This window comes from Motacilla alba, chromosome Z, assembly GCF_015832195.1.
Source record: "Motacilla alba alba isolate MOTALB_02 chromosome Z, Motacilla_alba_V1.0_pri, whole genome shotgun sequence".
Lineage (NCBI taxonomy): Eukaryota > Metazoa > Chordata > Aves > Passeriformes > Motacillidae > Motacilla > Motacilla alba.
This window is the reverse complement of record NC_052046.1, coordinates 68306854-68327045: the sequence shown is the minus strand read 5'-3', so window position 1 is coordinate 68327045 and position 20192 is coordinate 68306854. Positions and strand designations below refer to the sequence as shown.

Sequence of the window (20192 nt, the reverse complement as noted above, 5' to 3'; positions counted from 1 at the left end):
TTGCATTAAGTAAAAGCCATATGACTGAAAAAAGAAAAATGTATTCGTGTAGTCGGGTTTTCTTGAACAGCTCTGGTTTGTGGTGTTTGTTCCAAAGGTAGTTGCTATCAGAAAGGAGTTCAAGGCATCATGCAAAAATCTTGCATAAAGTTTTCTGGTGGCTAGCACTTACCTGAGCATTCAAGTAACTGGTATCTGGAGGATGAAAGGTGGTGGAGGATGTTTTCAGTTTCTTGTTTCTCTGACATTGCTTTTATATTGCAGGGGGAAGAAAAAAACCCTCTAGTGATTTTCAGTAATGCAAATTGTGTTTTTTGAGATAGGAGGCTTTAAGTGGAATTTTTCAGTAAGAGATTGATATCAAAAGAGTTATGCATAGAGAGCAAGAACATACTTGAATAGGGCTATGGACTGTTTTTAGAAAGGGGCAGCAGTTAGTAAGGATAGAGCGTAGCAATTGTGCTTAAGTCTTTTCTTTATTCAGCATATTTTCATTAATAATATTTACATAAGTATTAAAAAACTTACTGATGTACTGCAATCCAGATAAGCATATGCTTTTTTTAGTGTTTTCTGTTGCAAACAAACTCCTCTAGCAGTGTTGTAGTAACTGTTGACATATTCATTTCCTTATAACATACTCTCAGAGATGATTCATCACAGAGCCTTATCAGGGCTGTATTTTGCAACAGTAATTGTTTTGTATCCAATTTGTTAAAATTATAAATTGAATAATAACATCCAGTGCAGTGGAAAACGTCAGCAGGAAGTAACGCTAACTGCACCTGCAGTTTGCCATCCATTTGCAAAGCTTTCAGTAAAATTAGTCAACTTTTCCCCAGTGTGTTCACCAGGTAATAAGAGGAGGCAGTGAAAAATGCAGGACTTGTGATTGAAAATGCCAGAATGTACTGGGTATTTCTTATGAGAGAAATACTCAAAGATAACTCACACAAAGGTTTATGGCATGAAGCTAGAAACTTCCTGCAGCAACTGAAGTTATAGTCACATAAGTAATTTTCCTGCCTTGGATTTGTAGTAAGTCTGAAGAAGTTAACTGTCCTTGGAGAAGTTGTGCATCCAGTCTTGGTTGGCTTGTGAAGATTACTGGGCAAAAGAACTGACTGCTGCCTAAAACGGCAAGTTCTGGTCTAGGAAATAGTTGCTTGTGCTAAGAATTGACATGCAGTAGTGAGGCAGTGACCTGGGAATATAGCACGGACTAGTCTGAGATTTACAGCCGGGAGTGTAAAGGTGGTTGATACTTAAAACCCCATAACCTTTATAATATGTTTTTTTCCAAAAGCATTTTAAAAACCACTGCTTCAGTGTAAGCTGGGAGGTCACTGGAGACCTCAACTTCTTTTCTACTTCTTTACTCTGGAGAGGCTTTGACTGGTGGGTGTCCTTAGGGATGCTGGGCTTCCTGGAAGGAGTGGCCATCAGAAGATGGTAGAGGGAGTGGCTGCTGGCCGGAGCTTAAAGGAGCAGGGAAGGGAATATGAAGGTCTCAGAGGTGCAGCTAACCTTGGGAAAGTGAAATAATTAAGAACTGTACCGAGTGTGTTTTGTTGAGCAAGTACATGTGCATCCAGAGAATTTTGCTGTTATATCTGGGAGCTCCAAAGATGCTTACCTGCTTCTAAAAATCATTTTAGAGCTGTACTTTTGGAAGTTGCATAATGGACATTCTAGTGTAAAGCTCTTTAGGGGCATAAGCTGACTAAGGAAAGCTTGAGAGATGTTTTCTTTCTGTAAGTTTCAAACAATCAGACAAGTACATCCTAGAGGATTTGGTGGGGTTTTTTGTTTGTTTTCTGGGTTGAGTTGGTTTTGGTTTGGTTTTTTTTTATTGCTTATGGTAGAAACAAGTGCTGATTGGACCTGGCAGTACAGATCTTATTTTTCTAAATTTATGGTGACAGCAGATCGCATGGGTCATTCTGGAGACAGAGATCCTTTGTATCATTGCGAGTAGTTTTATTGCTATTCCACAGTCTGTCTTTCAAAATCAGAAGTTATTTTGAGATAGTTTTTGGAAAGAACTCAAGAACCATGAGATATTTTAGTAAATTATGATTAAATTAGCATAACAAGTAGTGTCTAATGTTTGAGTGGTTCTTAAATGGTGATCTCTGTTTTGAAAGATGTGTATTATTGTCAGTCAGAAAAAGCTGAGGGTGAAGGAGCAAGTTAAGTTGTTACAGAAAATGGCAGAGCTCTTGGTAAACAATCCAATGTGAATGAGCTTACACCCTGTCTGGAATGTTGCAGCCAGCACTGGACTGTGGGTCACCATAACGCTAAATGCAAAGGATTGAGTGAGGTGCATTCTTGGGATTAGTTTTCCACTCATTTTGTTCCTGAGGGGAAAATAGTGTGCCTGTCACCTCAAGAAACTGGAAAGGAACAGAGTAAAGGAGTTTGGCATTCTGAGATTTCAAGGGAAAAGGACCTGCAATGAACCTTGCTGTTTTTCTCCTCTGTTCATTTTCTCTGGGGATGTTGGGCAGAAGAGGAGATAGGAAAAAATAAAGTCTGTTCCTCTTTGCATTGGTACAGTGAAAAAGAGATAATTTGCCTTACTTAAATTATGTTGAGAGTAAGTGTAAGGCAAGTAAGAATGCTAAATGAGTTCACTGAAGGGGGATGAAATCCTTCTAAGATTGGATGAAGGACCTAGCTACGACCCCTCTTAGCTCATAATTTTGTAGTAATTTATTATTACTATTTTTAGTTAAACAAGGCCGTGATTGCAGACAGTATGTTGAAGGCAGTATTTTGTTCTAAGTTTAGTCTCCCCACAAGCCTGTTTTCATATCCTGCATTACTGTTGTTTTGCTCCCTCACTGGGAGTGGAAATAGCTGCAGGTTCCTCCTGTGGAAGGTAAAAGCAAGGCTGACCTTTCCTGCGCAGTGTAGATGCCAGTTCTGAGGCCATCGGGTTGCACATGTGGGCTGCCCTGTAGAGCTGCAGGGAAGGTTCTTAAGAATACCAAACGAGTGAACTTGGCAACGTGTAGTTGTTTTATGCAGTCCCCAGATTCAAGTGTTAGTCTCATTTTGTTATTTTTACGTCTCAGTATTTGGCTTTTCTTCTCATGTCATCTAAAATTTTCTTTTCAATGATACTGTAAACATCTGTTTTAATAGAAGTAGAGCCATTAGTCTAGGCCTCCAGCATACTCAGAAGTGCAATTAGCACCATGGTCCATTCATTGAGTGTGAATTGCCAGATTAATTTTTCAAGGGAAAATCTTCCATGAGTGCATTCTTTGTTTTTTCCTTTAATACATTTTAAAACTGATCCTGCTCTCCAGAATAGCATTAGTTTACCTCTTCTGTGTACTTCTAAAACAATCTTTATTGTATTTTCTTTATGGAACTTTTTTTTTTTTTTTTGCTTTGATTTAGTTGGAATAGTTTTTTTTGTTTGTTTTAAGAAATAGTTTGAAATATTCACAAGTGCCTGCAAATGTTAATTTTCAGTAAAAAAAACCTAAGCAACTTCAGTTGAAATTGTTTTTAAATAATACAAACAGATTGAAAACATCTTCTGCAGATTTTTCAGATTAAAACTGTGTCTTACAAAAATTTGGTCTTTGTTTTTCTTGAATTTGAATGGCTCCATCCTGGCAAGTGTTGGCACATTATTTGTTTAGTATTGCACAAGCATATGAAGTAACTGCCTAATGTTTAATATGACAATAATTGCCTCAGAAGCACAGTCACAAAATGTTCATTTTGTATGACACTTTGAAAATATATGGGCTTTTTTATTAGCACGTAACAGTTGTTTCGGACATAAGGTTTTAGGGCATATTTGTAGGCATATCCAGCAATTCGGTGGTACCACTTTTTTAGTCATTTTGACTGTGCCTTGGGTAGTTACTTACAGGGCTGTTGACTGTGGTATTTCAGGGCTGTGCTCTAGAGATCATATGGCTGAAAATGTCTGGGGAATATCGATCTATCATGTCAGTACTTCTGGGATATGGTTATTCTTTTATGTTTTTCTCTTCCATTTTGTCAGTAAATTTACAGAAACTGAGTTTGATTACATTTATTTCATCATGTGGGCCATAAAAAATGAACCTTTTATGGGCCGTGGTTAGCAGAAGGTGGCATGAAAATTGTGTGGGACAGAGAAGAAAAATGGTTGAGAGTAGCTACACATTTATATAGCAATCACTTTAAATAAGTGTTGTTTGCAAGTAGTGCTGATCTGTGCTCATGATAAAATGTAAACTTGACAATACCTTGGAGTTTTATCTGTAACAAATGTCTGTAACATGAGTTTCATATCTTTCAGCTTCTCTCTTAGAAAGATTTTTAAGCTTTGGCTTGACTTCTGTTTCTTTTTATTTGGGTTTTTTTTCCTGGCTGTGTGAAGCAGTGCTGTGATTTCTTTTAGGCTTGCTGTTCTGTGTAATTTTTTCCTCTGTACCTTGTTCACGTGTCTTCTGGATATCTACCATGCCTTAGCATGAAAGTTTCTCATTCACCTCAGCAGGTAAGTGCCAGCCTTGTCTGGCAAGTGTCCTTGCTTTCCCTGGACCCGTCCTTAAACTGTTCTGTACTGCCGTTTATGAAAGCTAGCAATCCACAGCACAACCAGAGCCCTGAGATTGCTAAAGGTTTTATTGTTCTGTCTCCAGATGTGTTTTTCACTATTAACTTACATCACCAACCTTTTCATTCCTTGACTGAAATCCCTCCTTCCCTTGAAGAAGAAAGGTGTCAGAAAATGCAATGAATAGACATTTGCTGTTTTGCCCTTTCTGCACTGTTAGCTGGAGAATTTTCCATGCTGTTCTCTACACATATCTTCTCTTGTGTTACAAAGCAGCTTGGGTTTTCAGAGCCAGCATAGTGTCCAGTGTAATTTGATAACAAAAGAATTGGAACATTTTCAGAGAAGAGGCAACATTCTTGGTATTTAATCAGATGTTTTTATGTATAGTGCCTGTCATGAAACTAAGTAGTTGCAATACACGGAAAATGTCCATGTTGTGGATTATTTGCACTAAACTATGCAAAATGCCAGTGGGGAATACAAAAGAGGAGAGAATGGCAGAGCCTAGCACTCTCTGTCCAGGTTCTTCTAGACAGTCCACATGTGGAAGGTGTGATGTTTGACATCAGATTTATTTATTTGAAGATAGTTGATGGTACATAGGGTTTTTGTTTTAGCACCATGTCACAAAACACAAAGTGAACACAGATACAAGTCAACCTCAGCAGAGGAGAGCAATTGCAGTGCACAGCTCAATCACAGAGCACCAGTGTCGATCCCAGCCTCTCTCTAATGTAATCACCACCACCACCCTGGGCATCCCTGGCTTTGCTAGGGATGCTTTAAATGTGTAAATTGAAACTGGCTCAGGCTTAGCACTTGCTTTGAAATTCTGTCAGTTGATTATGTTGTTACAGTTTTTATTTTGGGTGAACCATGTATAACACCCCACACTGGCCTGGCTAACACACTCTTAGACATTCACACTCTTAATGAGCTTGGGGAGAAATACACACCAACTGATTTTTTCAGCTGTTGATTGTTTATCAAAATCAAAACTGACCCTCAGGTTCTCCTGATGTTGAGATCAAGTCAGCTTTTTTTGCAGCAGCTGTGCTCAGTCCCACCCAGCCACATTCTTCCTGAGCTTCGTGGACACATCCCCTGGTCCATCTCTGATCCTTCTCCCATTGCAGGGGTTTACTGATCAGCCACAGAGGACACACAGAGAATAAATAAACTGGGCTTTTGGTGTTTGGCTGCATTGTATTGGTATATAGTTTGGTATGTTTTTATGGTTCCCTGTTTATGTCCGAGGTTACCTTTCTGAAAATGGGTTCCCAGACTGGTGTGCAGCAGTACTGCAGCTAAGAAACAGCGGAAGCAAGAGGAAAAATATTAGATTAGTACTTTAATGTCACAGAGAATTACATGCATAGGTCCTTTTTGTAATTTCTCTGTTGAAAATAGCAAACATGTGCAGTCAGTACAACTGGTTTTAGCAATATGCTTTAATTAGTCTGGTTCCAGGCTGAGGGAATGAAAAATGTGGATCAGATTAGTGGTGAGGATCACATTTCACAACGGCTTGGAAAAATGCTGAGTGTAATAGTAATTTTAGTGCTTTTCAGGGCTTTAACCTTATCATTTTTTCAGCACCCTCATTCATTGCCCTTTGTGATTTTCTCTTGGTTTCTCTTGGCATCAGAACACTTCTAGCAGTGTGTACAACGGTAGTTACCTGCTTCCTTGACATTCAGTTCATCTTATTATCCCATCTACTTCTGTATTTGTTTCTCACAAAATTCTTCAGAAATCTGACTGCCCACAAATGTTGTTCCTAATTCCTGTATAAAATATTTCACAGCACCAAAACCAGTCTTCAAAGCACAGTGCAAAATAGGCATCACATATCATGTCTGCAGTATTGTATGAAGTGCTTGTAGAAGCAGGTGGATAATGAGGAAGAAACTGCATTCATAAAGGAGGCTTGATCAGAGGTTTTGAAGTTGCTTTTCCTAAGCTTGTTCTTATGTTTTTATAATTAAAGTACCTTTCAAAACTTAGCTGTACATTGGTTTGCATTTTAACAAAAGCATATTATGCATTGTTGCTTTATATTGGTAATATCTTAATAATAATAATAAATAATTGGTACTGTATATTTAATATATTAAAACCTGACAGGATATATTTGGTATAGCATGCGGTGTGTGTGTTTCAATAAGCAGCCCACTGTTGTTATTGCATTAAAAGCTCAAGGAAATTGTAGCTTCTAAGCTAAGATAGGTAATGAATTTTTTATTTACCCTATGCATCTAACGTATTTTCTTACTTTCTTGGGTGATCGTAGAGAAGCAGATTGTTTGGCTAGTCTCACCCTTCTTATCTTTGTTCTCAGATGTTGACCCAGCTTGTCCTGTTGGACAGTTTGGATGCCTCAGCATCACAACAGTGTTTTTTTTCTTGATGGAATTTGAGTAGATGTATTGGATCAATATAAAGTTTTGAACAGCACAGGCTTTGTCAATTGACTGTTTTCTCTGTATGAAGTAGGTCTCTGTACAGTCTGTTGCTTAAAGGTTCAGACCAATATCTTGTATGGGCAGAAATCTTTGTGCTGTCTGTATTAATTTTATACACTGCTGAGTTTTTGATCTGTTTCAAAATCGTGTCATTAAGAGGCAGCCCACCTTGAACTATAAATGTATGGTATGAGTGTTAGTCATAGTGACTCTGCCTTATCTGTCATTGTTTGCTGAGGAGAGAAAAAAAACAGTATTCTCTATGGCTACCCCAGTTCTCTCTTTCTCAGTTGTCACAGTCCTGTAGCAGTTCAGTGCTGCAGAGTTACAGTGGTGGTTGACTTACTGGTTGAGATTTTTAAATTGAGTCTTTCCCACTTTAATAGTTTGGATTATTAAACTTGATTTCTAAACATGAACTTTGTTTTTCCCCCACCCAGAATACTTCTGCAGAGACTGTAGCTCTTTGCTCAGATGTTTCCTTTTCTGAGTTACAGTAACATCCAAAGATCAGAGTCACGTTCCCACCTGCCTTGTGATAAACAAGCAGGGAAGCATGGTCTGTGGGAGCACTCACAACACCTTTTTAATGAATTGGAGAGCAGAGCTTGACTCTGCTGTGAATACACAGTTACACTGGCTGTGTTAACCTTATGTACTCAGTGTAGCTGGAGGCACCACTTGCACATCAAAATAGAGTATCACCAGCAGCCCTCTTCTATTATGATAGCTTCTTTTTGCCTAGTCTGCCCTTTCACTGTGTTGTTTGGGGTTTTTTGGGAGCTTTTTGTTTGTTTGGTTGGTTTTGTTTTTATTTTGGGTTTTTTTTTTTGTTGTTGTTGATTTGGTTTTTGTTGTTTTTTGGTTTTGGGGTGGGTTTTTTTGGGGGGGTTTGTGGGGTTTTTTTGGGTTTTTTTGGTTTTTGTTTGGTTTTTTTTTTTTAAGTTTATTAGCACTTGGAAACTGAAACAGTCCAATTAATGAAAGGGTAATTTTGGATGATACAAGATACAACAAGCTTTCCTTGTCCTTAATAGAGCCATCCTTTGGTTGCTTGGAGAAGAGACATGCTATACTGAGCACAGAGGTGGATGTAACTCACATTTGGATACCCGTGTTTGGCAGGGGCTGCTAGGCCAGGCAGCAGGGCTGCTGTAAAACCAGGCACAATTCAAGTTGTTTCTTACCCAGCTTGCAGTGTGCTAGCGGACATGAAGAACAGCTGAGCTAACTGCAGAGGGTGAAGAGGACAAAGACACATCCATTGGAAGTCTGTCTCGCTAGTTCCACTGTTCAGAGAACAAGTTACTTTTCATTGAGATTTTCAAATTAATGGTGTCCTATTATATTACAAGGCCGTGTGTATGGGCATTATTAGTCTTGTATTTAATTAAAACAACAGCTGGTGATCATTTAATTACAGGGTATGAAAGGGGATGATACTTGACTGTGTAGAATTGTTTAATTCAATTTGGAGAATTGTAGCCATTTTTCATGTACTATTTGAAAGCTGTGGCGAAGGATATGCATTTTGATGAACAAACTTGTAAGCTTCATTGCAACAATTCCATTCTGTTACGGGAATAAGGTAAAACCGTGGCTTAAAATTCACCAGATTTCCTGAAAATCTGAAGCAAGTTATGAACAGATTGGTACAATTGGTCTGGTTCTTTTTTCTCTGCACTGTAAAATCAGTGCATAGTTTCTTTCTGCTGAAGGCCAGAAATACTTTAAGGTATTCAGGATGTTTCTAGGTTTATTCAGAGTTTTCAGTGTACATACTTCGTAGAAGCTGTGTAGGATATGCCCATAGCAAGCCTGAGCTACTGAGTTTTTACGTGAAAAATGAGGCTGCTTTGAGAATCTTAAATGTTCTGCAACATATAATTGTGCATGTGTGTAGTTGTACTGAAACAAATAACTGCATGTATGTAAGATAATTTTGTAGCTGATGCAATAAAAGTCCTATCGACTGAACTGACAAGTGAGGGTACCCAGGGAATAACTAGTTACACAGCATTTAAAAAGGCAGAATTTACATCCAAATACCTTTTTAAAATTATCTTTCTTGTCTTGAAGGCAGAGTTTTCTCATTATCAATGGGAATGCTGTATGTGAAGAACCAGTTGCCAAATGTTCAGGTCTCTCTGCTGTCAGGCAGCTGCTTTCACACACCAGTATAGGAAAACAGCTATGGTTTTGCTGGCTTCCCGTATTATAAAGGTAGAATTTATATCAAAAAAGGACTCGCTAACCAATTCATTGTAAATGAAACAAGAAAAATTACTTTTAGGTGACCTGCCCAATAGAATATCAGATTGAGGAACTTAAGGTGGGTGGAGGATTAGAAGCAGAGTTAGTATTTCAGCCTGAATCTTGGCAGCTGAGCAGTGTTTGCTGTGTTGCTTGGTCTGGTGTGAAAGGTCACTTCTGTTTTCATACCCACTATAACCTGAAGCTGTTTCTTTGCAACTACAAAGAAAGACTTCAGGGCCAGGGGCTAGTTCTCCTCCTGGACTTTCCAGTTGTAGTTGTCAATACTTGGTGTTGAATTCTGGCTGATGAGTTTGGTGAAACGATGAATGGGGTATTTAAGGACAAGAAAAGAGTGGGAACAATTAAAATTGGTTTTTAAGTTGTGTAGCTAACCTAATTTCAATGTTCTGTGTTATCCTAGCCTGATGTATATTTCCATATGCTATCAGCTAAGTGTAGAAAGAATGTTTCATCAAAAGGCTCTGCTGCAGAAAGAAAAACAATTTGGGTTCTTCATATGTGGGTTAGTAGATAAGAATCACTGAAACTTGCTGGCGTGGGACTGAGGAGAGCAACAACTGCAGAAGAGTAGCTTGCAGTGGAGTAAGTGTTAGTTGCAAAATAAAAGCAAATCCTTTGCATGGAGCTATCCACTTTCACCAAACTGGTAACTCTATATGTCTAAAGGCATCAAAATGTGGTACACCTCATTCTGTAATGCAAATCTTAATCAACATTTAATGTAAGGTTTTATTGCACAAGACTCAGGCTACATCTTAGTGAAGTAGCATTAGAGTTAATCTATACATTCCTAGCTGAATTATTCCTCATTGTATTTACCCTTATAAAGGATATGGTGAAAGAATGTGTGTTTTGCCTGGAAAGAAAAATTCCATGTTAAAAAAACTATTAGTTAAATTGTTAGTTGTATGTGGAATTTTTTAGACCTTGTTCTACTGAAGTTCCTATTAACTACTACAGAAATCCAGCATTACTATAGGTGCCATATATTACTGTCTCTTCTCTAGTGCTAAGTGCCTTGTGATTTGATTCATTTGTTTATTTCCTTTCTGTCTTCCAGCTTCATTTAGCAGCCCTGGCTTCATTAAAGGGAGACATTGTGGAGCTTAATAAGCGTCTACAACAAACAGAAAAGGAGCGTGACCTGTTGGAAAAGAAATTGGCAAAAGCACAGGTGAGCAATAGTAGTTCAAGATTCTGAAGATCCTTGGTTTTGTGCAGTCCTTGTTCCTCAGAGAGAGGATAAACTACCGAACAATGTCACAAGTCAAAAGAATTTTAAGACTGCAAGACACATAGTTGCCATGGGTTATACCTTTTATGTATTGAAGACATTCTTCTAAAAAAACTCAGTGAAAATAATTAGATACATTTTGTTTTGAAGTCAATATAAGCAGCAAGTGCTTTGAGTTATTGTAGAATATAAGAATTACAGCTTGCTCTTAGTGGGTTAGGTAATTGGTTGTAGAGCCTTGCACTCCTGGGTCACATTTAAACACAGCACAAATTAACACTGATCAAAAGTTACTGCCAATTTTCAGTGCTTTGATGTTATGTGAGAAGTTACTTGTGATCTCAGTCTAGCTTCCAGTATGCCAGTTGGAATTGTGGAATTGTGGAAAACACAGCCAGTGGAAAGCCAAGGGGTTAAATAAGAATAAGGTTGGAACTCTGCTGCTTTCATAGGTCTTACATAGAGGCAAATACCAGCAAGGAAAATCAAACTATTGTTTTTAATATTTCTCTCTTCTGCAAAAAATCTTTGTTTTCTGGTACTGCCATTGTACCAAATACCTTTTATGAATAATTAACATTTCAAACTAATTCAAAATGCTTGGATAGAGACAAACAAAACATTTTGTCCTGTGCCACCTTGTTTGTTGCTCAGAGATGTTGTAGAATCTCCAACTTTAGAAGTACTCAAGGCACCTGGACCTGGTCTTATGTTGGGTAAGGGACTGAGTGAGTAAATTGTAGTGGTCCCTGTAATACTTACAGATTTAAAGTTTTCAGTATTTATTTCATTTTGATGAGACCTTTCATCTGTGTTACTTAAATTCAAGCCAAATATAGAAGTGTTTAAGCAGTCTCGATTTTCAGGCTCTTTCTTCAGTCCTCCCTTATTTTGGCCTTTGCCTGCATTCCCGAATGATTTTTTTAGGCTGCTTTTAAGATTTATGGGCTTGTAAGTGATACTGTTATTGCAGACCATCAATGTAACATCACTTTCATGTTTTTATTCCCCTCAATATGTGATCCAGAGCCACACTGGGAGTTAACATGGTTTATCAGCTATAATCCTGAGAGCCTTTTCTAATTTCTGTGGCATTCTTGGGGTAGAGTCCTCTTTCTGGCTTACAGTTTGACAGGAGGCTGCATTTGACAATCATTAAACTCTCAGATGGATTCACTGTATCCAAATGATCCGCATCATTCTGCATGATTGAACTGACTTGATTGTTGTTATTTATAACTCTATAGGGTCTGGTGCTAACCACAGGGTTTTGTTAGTGTTTTATTTTTATTTCTGAGTCTTTATTTAAAAGTAGAGATACTACCTCTCAGCCAGTGAAGAGTGCCTTGTAGGTGCTCCTATACAGTACCAAATACACACTGATGGCAACTGGGATTAAGGATCAGTCCTTAATACCAATTAACATGTGCACTGTTAGCTCAAGATTGTTTGGTGTTTTCTTTGATGGATTATGAGTTATGCATGTGTACATAGTGCTTGGTTTGTAATGCTGGAGGTTTTACTTGATATTGAGCCATTCAAACACAAACATAGTGATCAGTGCCTCCTGACCTGTGAAGAGCACACAGCTAGAATATCTGAAAGGCAGGCTGATAGCTAGATTTCAGATAAAAAAATAAGTATTTTTAATGAACAGTTTTATATAAAAGTTTAATGATGCATGTCTTTGCAGTTCATTTTTTTCTAAAGCCCTCAAAAGGATAAAATTTAGTATGTGTTAAATAAAATGCAAATCTTTCTTAAGGAATTAAAATCATTAAACAAACACAACTCATACATTGAATGTTTTGGCAGTGCTTAAGTACTGAGACATACACTGGTGAAACCACTGCACCTTGCCTTCTTTTTATAACTGCATACCAAGTACTTGTGCCACTTGACTTTTTTTTTTTTTGACTTTTCTTCCCACTCCACAGAGATTAGTTCATTATTCTTTCCTCTACAGCCTCTGTCTAATGTGAACCAGAGGTTCAGAAGGCATAAAATAAAGAGGCGGTGTTTGAGATTCTGCATAACCATACTTGGATGGTAGTGGGTCACTATTAAATCTCTATACTGCATCTGGTCTGTACTTACCAAGGCAGCACATGTTTCATTTTAGCTGGCATGGTAAATGCTCTCTGAAGCTAATAGCTCTTAAAACACATTTTTGGTAATACCTTTCCTGTCATTTCATGAAGCATGTGAGGCATTTGGAAGAAAGGATTAGTGATTTGCAGAGTGGAGGTGCTTTGGGGAACTGCAACTCAAGTAATAGATGACAAATGGTGAAGAAAGCTAGTTGGACAGCATGGGCTTATGATTTTGTGAAGTGATGTAATTGATTAGTGGTTGTTGTAGCATACTCCTTTCCAAATCTGCAGCCTGTGGAGACCAGATATAGCATTTCTCTACATGCTTCTATTATTTCAGTAACATAGCAGATCTCTTTGTGTTTTTATCAGTGTACAGTTCAGCAATAAAGTGATTTCTTGAGTGAAATTTGCTGTGAAACACTGGTCAACTACAACTAATGTCTTCTTCCAAAAATCCTTCTGCGATTATGAGAATTGTTGTGCTTTCTACTGGCTCTGTGTGGCACAGTATCCTGGCTTTGATAGTGATAAACAGTGGGAGTCTGAAGGGAGAGCATAAGAAATGCACACAGAGAATTTTTCTCTTTAATATCCCCCACCTTTCTGCCAACATCTGTGAGCAGGAGGCCATATCAAATTTTATAGTCCTCTATAGTCCTATCCTCCATGGATTTATATAATCTTCTTTCTAATCTAGCTACATTCTTGGGATTTTCAATATCCTGTGACATTGAGTTCTGCAGTTCTGTGATTGAGCATGGGATTTAATAACAATGCTGAATGTTTCAGCAAGTACAAGAAGAATAGATAATTCACTTACTATATTTTTCTTATAATTTATTCTCCTTTCACAAGGTTGTCCTGCTCTCTCATTCTTTGTGCTTAGTCATTGTTATTTTGGATTTTTAGAATAGCTCTAGACAAAGAATGTGCTGTATTGTTCTGGATCCTGTGTCACAGCAGTAGGTCTCATTACTGCAGTAATAGTTCTTTGCCATCCTCTTGAATATAGGGAGGAACAGCAGAATTTCAGTATAAGAATAAAACCAACACTCCTGTAGACACATAAGAATAGAAGCAACACTCTCTGTAGACATGTTAGAACATGTGAACTTCACAGGAAGACTTCAGTTTCTCATTTAACAGAGAAACTTGAAATAGGAATGCATGGTGTTCAGGTGAACATTGAAATTACTTGTTTTGTTGTGTGATGTCCTTATCTGACATGGATTAATTCTGTGTGCTTGTATTCATCTTCCACATTAAGAATACATAGAACATGCCACAGAACAATTAATTATGACCATGCATGCTTTTGTGATTGAGGATTTAGCACTAAAGACTTGTTTTTATACGTAAATTTAGATTAATGGATTGCTACTTTTAAATCTGCCACTCCTCTCAAATTAAAACACTGTATTAGTTGAGCAAAGATTTTTAGCTCGTGTAATCCTGTTAGGCAGGTTTATCACTGTGGCTCGTTCAGGTGATGACTTGTATTCTTGGTGAACAACACCACAGCCAGTGTTTGTCTCTGCAGGGCCTGGGGCATTGGGGCATCTCTTAATGAGCACTGCTAGTGCTGCTAGTAGTTTTGGGGTTTTTTTGGACCTCTGATTGAACACTGCAAATTCAATATAAAGATTAACAGAATTTAACACATTGCTATTGTTTCTTTCACAAAGGATTCATGGACATTAATAGGAAATAGAATCACTTGCTCAGACAATAAGCTTGAATTAAAATGTTATCTCTTGTCATCCTTCTCCCTCAAACACTTCTTGCTGTTGTTGTTTCCTAGCATCAAGAGATCAGACAATGGTGCATCCAACCAGTGTTAATTTTTATTGTAAATGAAATAACCTTTTAAATCTGTACCAAGTAACAACCAAAAGTTCTCAACTTACATTGAGAACTGTGCTGGAAACTTCTCTCGTGACCCAAATTAACTGCTCATCTTTTGCAACCTCTCAGTGGGTTATCCCTGTGTTTGCTTTCTCAGAGAATTAGACCTCTTAAGAGTTTTGAGATTGGAGCTCTTAGGCATGAGGCTGGAAGAAAGATGAGGAAAAGGGTTTAAGGTATTTATTATTAAGGGTATAGGTATTTATATTTACCTCGTGTTGTGTGACTGACATGCAAATAAATTTTCAGAGCTGAATGTGTACACCTTGGAAAGAAGTAGAGACTGGTGGCAGATTGCCATTTTGAGACTCAAAGCATAGAGAAACTAAGGAGGGTAGTGAGCAGCCACAGTATCCCAGAGAAAAACTTTAGCAGTGGGTGGAAAAGTATGCCTTTGTTTCTTTTCCTTTTTAAGTTTTCAGATGACTGTTCCATAATAAAGAGCAATTCTCAATAGATGGAAGAATTTTCCACTGGTGCATTTTGGGGTTCATACTGAACCATGCATGTTTCCATTGCTTGGATGCTTTTGCCAGTTTTTCTTGATGGCTGACCTGAATGTGGGAGATGGAATTCTATTCCCTGCCTCAAAGACAGTCAGTGCTTAGCATCATGGCCTATCTTTTACAGAGGTTTCCTTTCACCCTTTTCCAGTTGCTTTTACCTAAGATAATTCAAGAGCTCTTTTAAAAAATCAAATGTGAAGCTATTATTGTATATTGCCAGACTGCTGGTTGTTCACAAAGTACATCTGTCACTGAATGATGTTATCCTGAAAAATGGTGACTGAGAAATGGCTAGAGAAAACAGAAGTCAAGTCGTAATGTGGCTGAGATCCATTAGCAAAAGTCCATATATCTTCAGTCAATAGAAACAAATTCTGCTTTTGAGGCATAGCCTAGAAAGACAAAAATTGTTATGATTGGGGTTTTATTTATTGTCTGGAAACAAATATTATACACTCTATCTGAAATATCCCCTTGGTTTAAAAGCTAAAAAAAGCACAAGTGCACATAATAGATTGATCTTGATAATGCTGAGGTAGCATTTGTGGGCATATATGTGTGTCAGAGGAAATTCAGGTTTAGGAAGGCTGAAGAAGCACTTCTTTATTGCCCCTAAATCTGCTTTAAAGCTTTTGTGAAACACTTTCTCTTGTTATTTCTGCATTTTGAAAGCCCTGGTAATTCTTCAGAAAGATACAATGTTAAGATGTGGAAATGTGAGAAATAAGCTGTAGAATGATCCTACTGTAAAGAGTCATCATAACGTACGTGTACAGCCTGTCAGTTGCCAACATGAAGTTTCATAAGCCAAGTGAACATTATCAGTCTTCTGAAATGTGTTCCTTTCCTCTCCTTTGCAGTGTGATGATCTGTTTTGCTTAGTGTTGGTGAAAGTGATTTTTACCACAGCTGAAGGTAGAAACTGTTTTGTTGTAGTCTGTGGAAGGGTACTGTGATGTCTGTGCTACTTTTAAGTGTGCATATTCATGGAAGTTAAAAACTGTGGAATAAATTCATTTAAAATTAAAAATGTTATTGAAGCTTATTGTAAATTTTAATTTTCAAGCAGTCTTTTATGTAGATGACGTTCTCAAGCTGTGAATGTAACTGGCCAAAAAATATGGGACTAAATGTTGAAAATTCTGGCAGATCTACTACTTCATTATTTTTTGTAGTCCAAAGGGTTTAGGGAGTTAGCTTGTGTAGAGTGTTTACTTTGATTGGAAAAAAAAAACCTGTTTGATTTAGCAGTTTTGGAGAACCTCCAATATTACTGTCAGTTTTGGCCCTTAGAAATTCTAGAATTTTACATTGCTGCTCTTCAGTTAAGGAGTATGGGTTTTATACTGGTAAGTGAGTTTTTTTGACAGCATGGTACTCGGCATTGTGTGATTGCAAGGAGACTTGACTGAAGGGGTCAGAAGCAAAATGTTAGAAATCAAAGCAAAGCTTCAATCAGCGTGCAGTGCTGTCTTGTCATTGCAGTGGTTTGTAATGGTTTGTTGTAATTGAAATAGAGCATGTGCTACCCTGAAGAGTAAGCCAGGGAGACTACATTTAAGATTCTGTGGAAAGGAAAGAGGAGGATTTTTGTGATATGTATGAAAAACAGTCATGTCGCTCTTTAATTGTTCAAATCATGAGCATTTTTTGGGAGATGACGAACATATTAAAAATATGCTGTTACCTATAAACATTAATAAAAACAAGTACTTACACTAGAGAAGTTATAACCTCAAAGTGTGATTACTTTATAATAATGTGGTTTCTGCTGTAAGATTTGTTCTAATTCAGACCACATCAGGGAGATTCTAAGATTTAAAGATTACATATTTATAGCTATTTTGAGTTTGCAAATATTGGGGTTTTTTTCAAGCAGAAATGGCAACTTGTCCTTAGGAAAAAACAAGTAAGTACATTGCATAGTCTGTCAGCTCCTCAAATATTGTAACTGCCTACCTGCATATACCTGTCAGTGTCTTGTGTCTGTCCTTTTCTCTTGCTAAGGCACTGTTGGTTTGATGAGTAGGAAAACTGTAGTGCAGTGCACTCCTGCTCTGCGCCCAGTCTCCCTGCAGTTGTCCATAACACCCTTTCTGTTTCCTTGCTTCTCTGCTGCAGTGTGAGCAGTCCCACCTGATGAGAGAGCATGAGGATGTGCAGGAGCGAACGACACTGCGCTACGAGGAACGGATCACAGAGCTGCACAGCATCATCGCTGAGCTCAACAAGAAAATTGATCGGCTGCAGGGAGCAACCATAAGGTACTGCAGCTTCCTGGGAATTCTCGGCCAGGGCAAGACTGGTGCAAGACATGGTGTGAGTTATACTCTAATATGAAGATGACTTTCAGGCTTGTCATGATGGGTACAGAATAGCTGCCCATAATTAAGCTCTGTGATCTGCAGGGTATTATCCCAAGCACCCAAGAAGTGCTACCTTCTCTCTGGCAAAGCCATGCTTTGAAAACCTGACAAGCACTGCAAAACATGCAACGTGACATCTAAATATTCCTTTTTGTAATGTGCCAGTGTACCATATAAGTGATAGCAACAGTGTGTAAAGGAAGATAAAGACACCGGACTTGAACCTCTGCTTTTAACTTTATTTTGCAACCTCCTGTAGATCACCTAAGCAGAATCATTTATGGGAAAGATATGGTTCAAATAGATATCAGTAGGTTTTGCCTCTTCTTGTGCTGGTTTTTTTGACAAAACACTATGCTACAAATCATGTTGTTGCCTGGTTCTGCAGCAGCAAAGCTTGGGGTATTACACTAGGTTGTTACTGTGTTAAAATAAACTTTACATTTGACTACATGGAAACATTTTTCCTCACTCATATTTACATATTATTTTCAACATAGAAGAGCTGGACTAGAGTGCAGAAGGAGCTTCCTAAAGTTTACCTAATGAAGATGCAACAATATGCCAGAATCTGTGGATTTTCTAGAGAACATCAAGTTAGATTTGATGCTTTTGTGGGTCATGTTGATGTGGTGCTCTGGCCATGTAGCCAATTTTCAGTTTTCCTTTACCTATTAGTTGCACTTTTTTTTTTTTGGTAATTGCTTCATTTCTTCATTGTAAATACTTCTGCTAGCACAAGGCAATGTTGTTACTACTACTCACCTAATCTTTCATTAAAATATTAGCATGGTAAAAGAAGAATGTTTGGTGTACCATAAATAAGAGGAAATGCGATCACATACATAATTACCTCTACTAAAGCAGCGTTAGAATCACATGTTCATGTTATTTAAAAACATAAGTACTGTTGCCTATGAGATGATCATAACTACCAGTGGTCATGGTGATATTTTTCAGGTATTTTCTGCTGGTAGTAGTTCTCTGTAAAAAATCTGTATGACTCCCTTCTTCATGTATGCTTGATACCTCTGCAGACAGGCTTTCCATTTGTCTTTTGAAAAGACTAGTTGAAAAGCAAAATCTGAGAAAGCATGAGAGGTGCACTGATTTTTTTTCTTCTTGAGTGACAGAAGAACTCTATGACATTTAAGAAGAATATTACATAGAATTCATAAAAATGGTGTGTTTGGAATCCTTGTGGCAAAGTAAATGCCAAGTAGTGTACAATTATGAACTACTGGAATTTAGGTGGATACCTCTGAATGTTTAACCATGTCCATAAATGAGTCAGCTGTGACATGCACAGGAACATGAGAAGATGTTCCTGTGAAGTGAGAACATGGTAAGAACCAAGCCTAATGGGCTGTACATGTTGCTTCTCATGAAAAATGCCTTTTTCTGTCCCTTTTGGGCAGTTTTGGCCTTTAAAGACATCAGAACAATACTTCTGCAACAGGTGCCACACCATTGTCATGCCACTCCAGTTTAATTCAATCATATGAGAGCTTGTTTTGCTGAGACAGCTGGAATGCCTCATCTAGTTTTATTTGTTTTGGTTTTATCAGTAAGTGCAAAAATGTTTGTTAAGTTAGTGGCTCTTTTTGTTTCCTTTAATAATGGAAATAGCTTATTTTCTTTGGCAGGCAAATAATTTGGTGTCTGGGAACCAGAGGAGAAATATTCCTTCTGAAAATGGAAACTGAAGGGATTCCACAAACAGGGTTTGTAAAGCCAGCTGAAAGAAGGAAAACTGATACCTCCTGCTCTGGCTTTCTGTAGATCCGCTCTGGGATCCACATGTGTCAGTCTTGAGAAGCTGTGCATCCCACAGAGCAAGGGTGGTGCAGTTGCTGTCCTTGCTGGAACAGGTGTGACTCACAGCGCTCCACCCTTGGCTCTGGGGACTTGAATCTGGGAGCTGGAACAGAACAGTCCTGAGAGAAGATGTTCTGGGACCAGAGCCCTGCTGGGGCCTCAGCAGTTACACTTTACTCTAAAACAGGAGGATTTTAGTTTTGATTTGTCTCTTTGAAACCTGCAGGTAGTATTGAGCAGAGGCTTTACTTGTGCTGCCACAAAAGTTGATCTTCTTTCTGGAACCAGAGTTTACATTAATTGCATAACAGATTAATGTTTTCCCAATGCTGACACAGTGACTCTCTTTTTCACATATTGATTTTAGATTGTAAAAATAAACTGACGTGTAGCTTCATGTACCTCTACTCTCTGACATTCTTTATAGTTCCTAAACACAAAAATATTTTGGAAATAATTAGAAGAAACCAGTGCTTCATGGAGGGTATTTGACTATCCTCTTTAAATTGTCTTATTTTTATTTGAATGTGAGCAGTGCCCTCAGAATGTAGGACAGAAAGTAAGAAGACACCACGTTTAAATCTGAATAAGGTGTTGCAACAGTTTGAGGAGGACTGTTGGTAGGCTGTATAAGCTGGTTAATACTCTCCATTCTGAGAATTTTTGTCTCTGTTTTTTGGTGTGTGTTTGGTTTCTTTTTGCTTTTGCAATGGCAGAATTTAGAAGTTCAGTGCCTTTTGCTCATGTGGTTTAGTAATGCCATACGTAGAATCATGGAGTGGTTTGGGTAGAAAGGGACTTGTAAGACCATCCAGCTCAAGCCCCTGCTATAGGCAGGGCCACATTCCACAGGACCAGGCGGCTCAGGGCTCTATCTGGCTTGGCCTTAGATGCTTTCAGAAATGGGCAGCCACAGCTTTTCTGGGAGAGAGCTGTTGTCACATGTCAA

At 38.1% G+C, this 20192-nt stretch overlaps 1 protein-coding gene across 4 annotated transcripts in view; it reads left to right on the top strand.

Moving 5' to 3' along the window:
• The window catches only part of MCC (MCC regulator of WNT signaling pathway), a 193050-nt gene that overhangs the window by 108825 nt on the left and 64033 nt on the right, over window positions 1-20192 (top strand). For all 4 annotated transcript variants that reach the window (XM_038124871.1, XM_038124873.1, XM_038124872.1 and 1 more), the window contains 2 exons: window positions 10379-10492; window positions 17181-17323. In XM_038124871.1, coding sequence (XP_037980799.1) covers window positions 10379-10492; window positions 17181-17323 — 257 coding nt within the window. The remainder of the gene's footprint in view (window positions 1-10378; window positions 10493-17180; window positions 17324-20192) is intronic.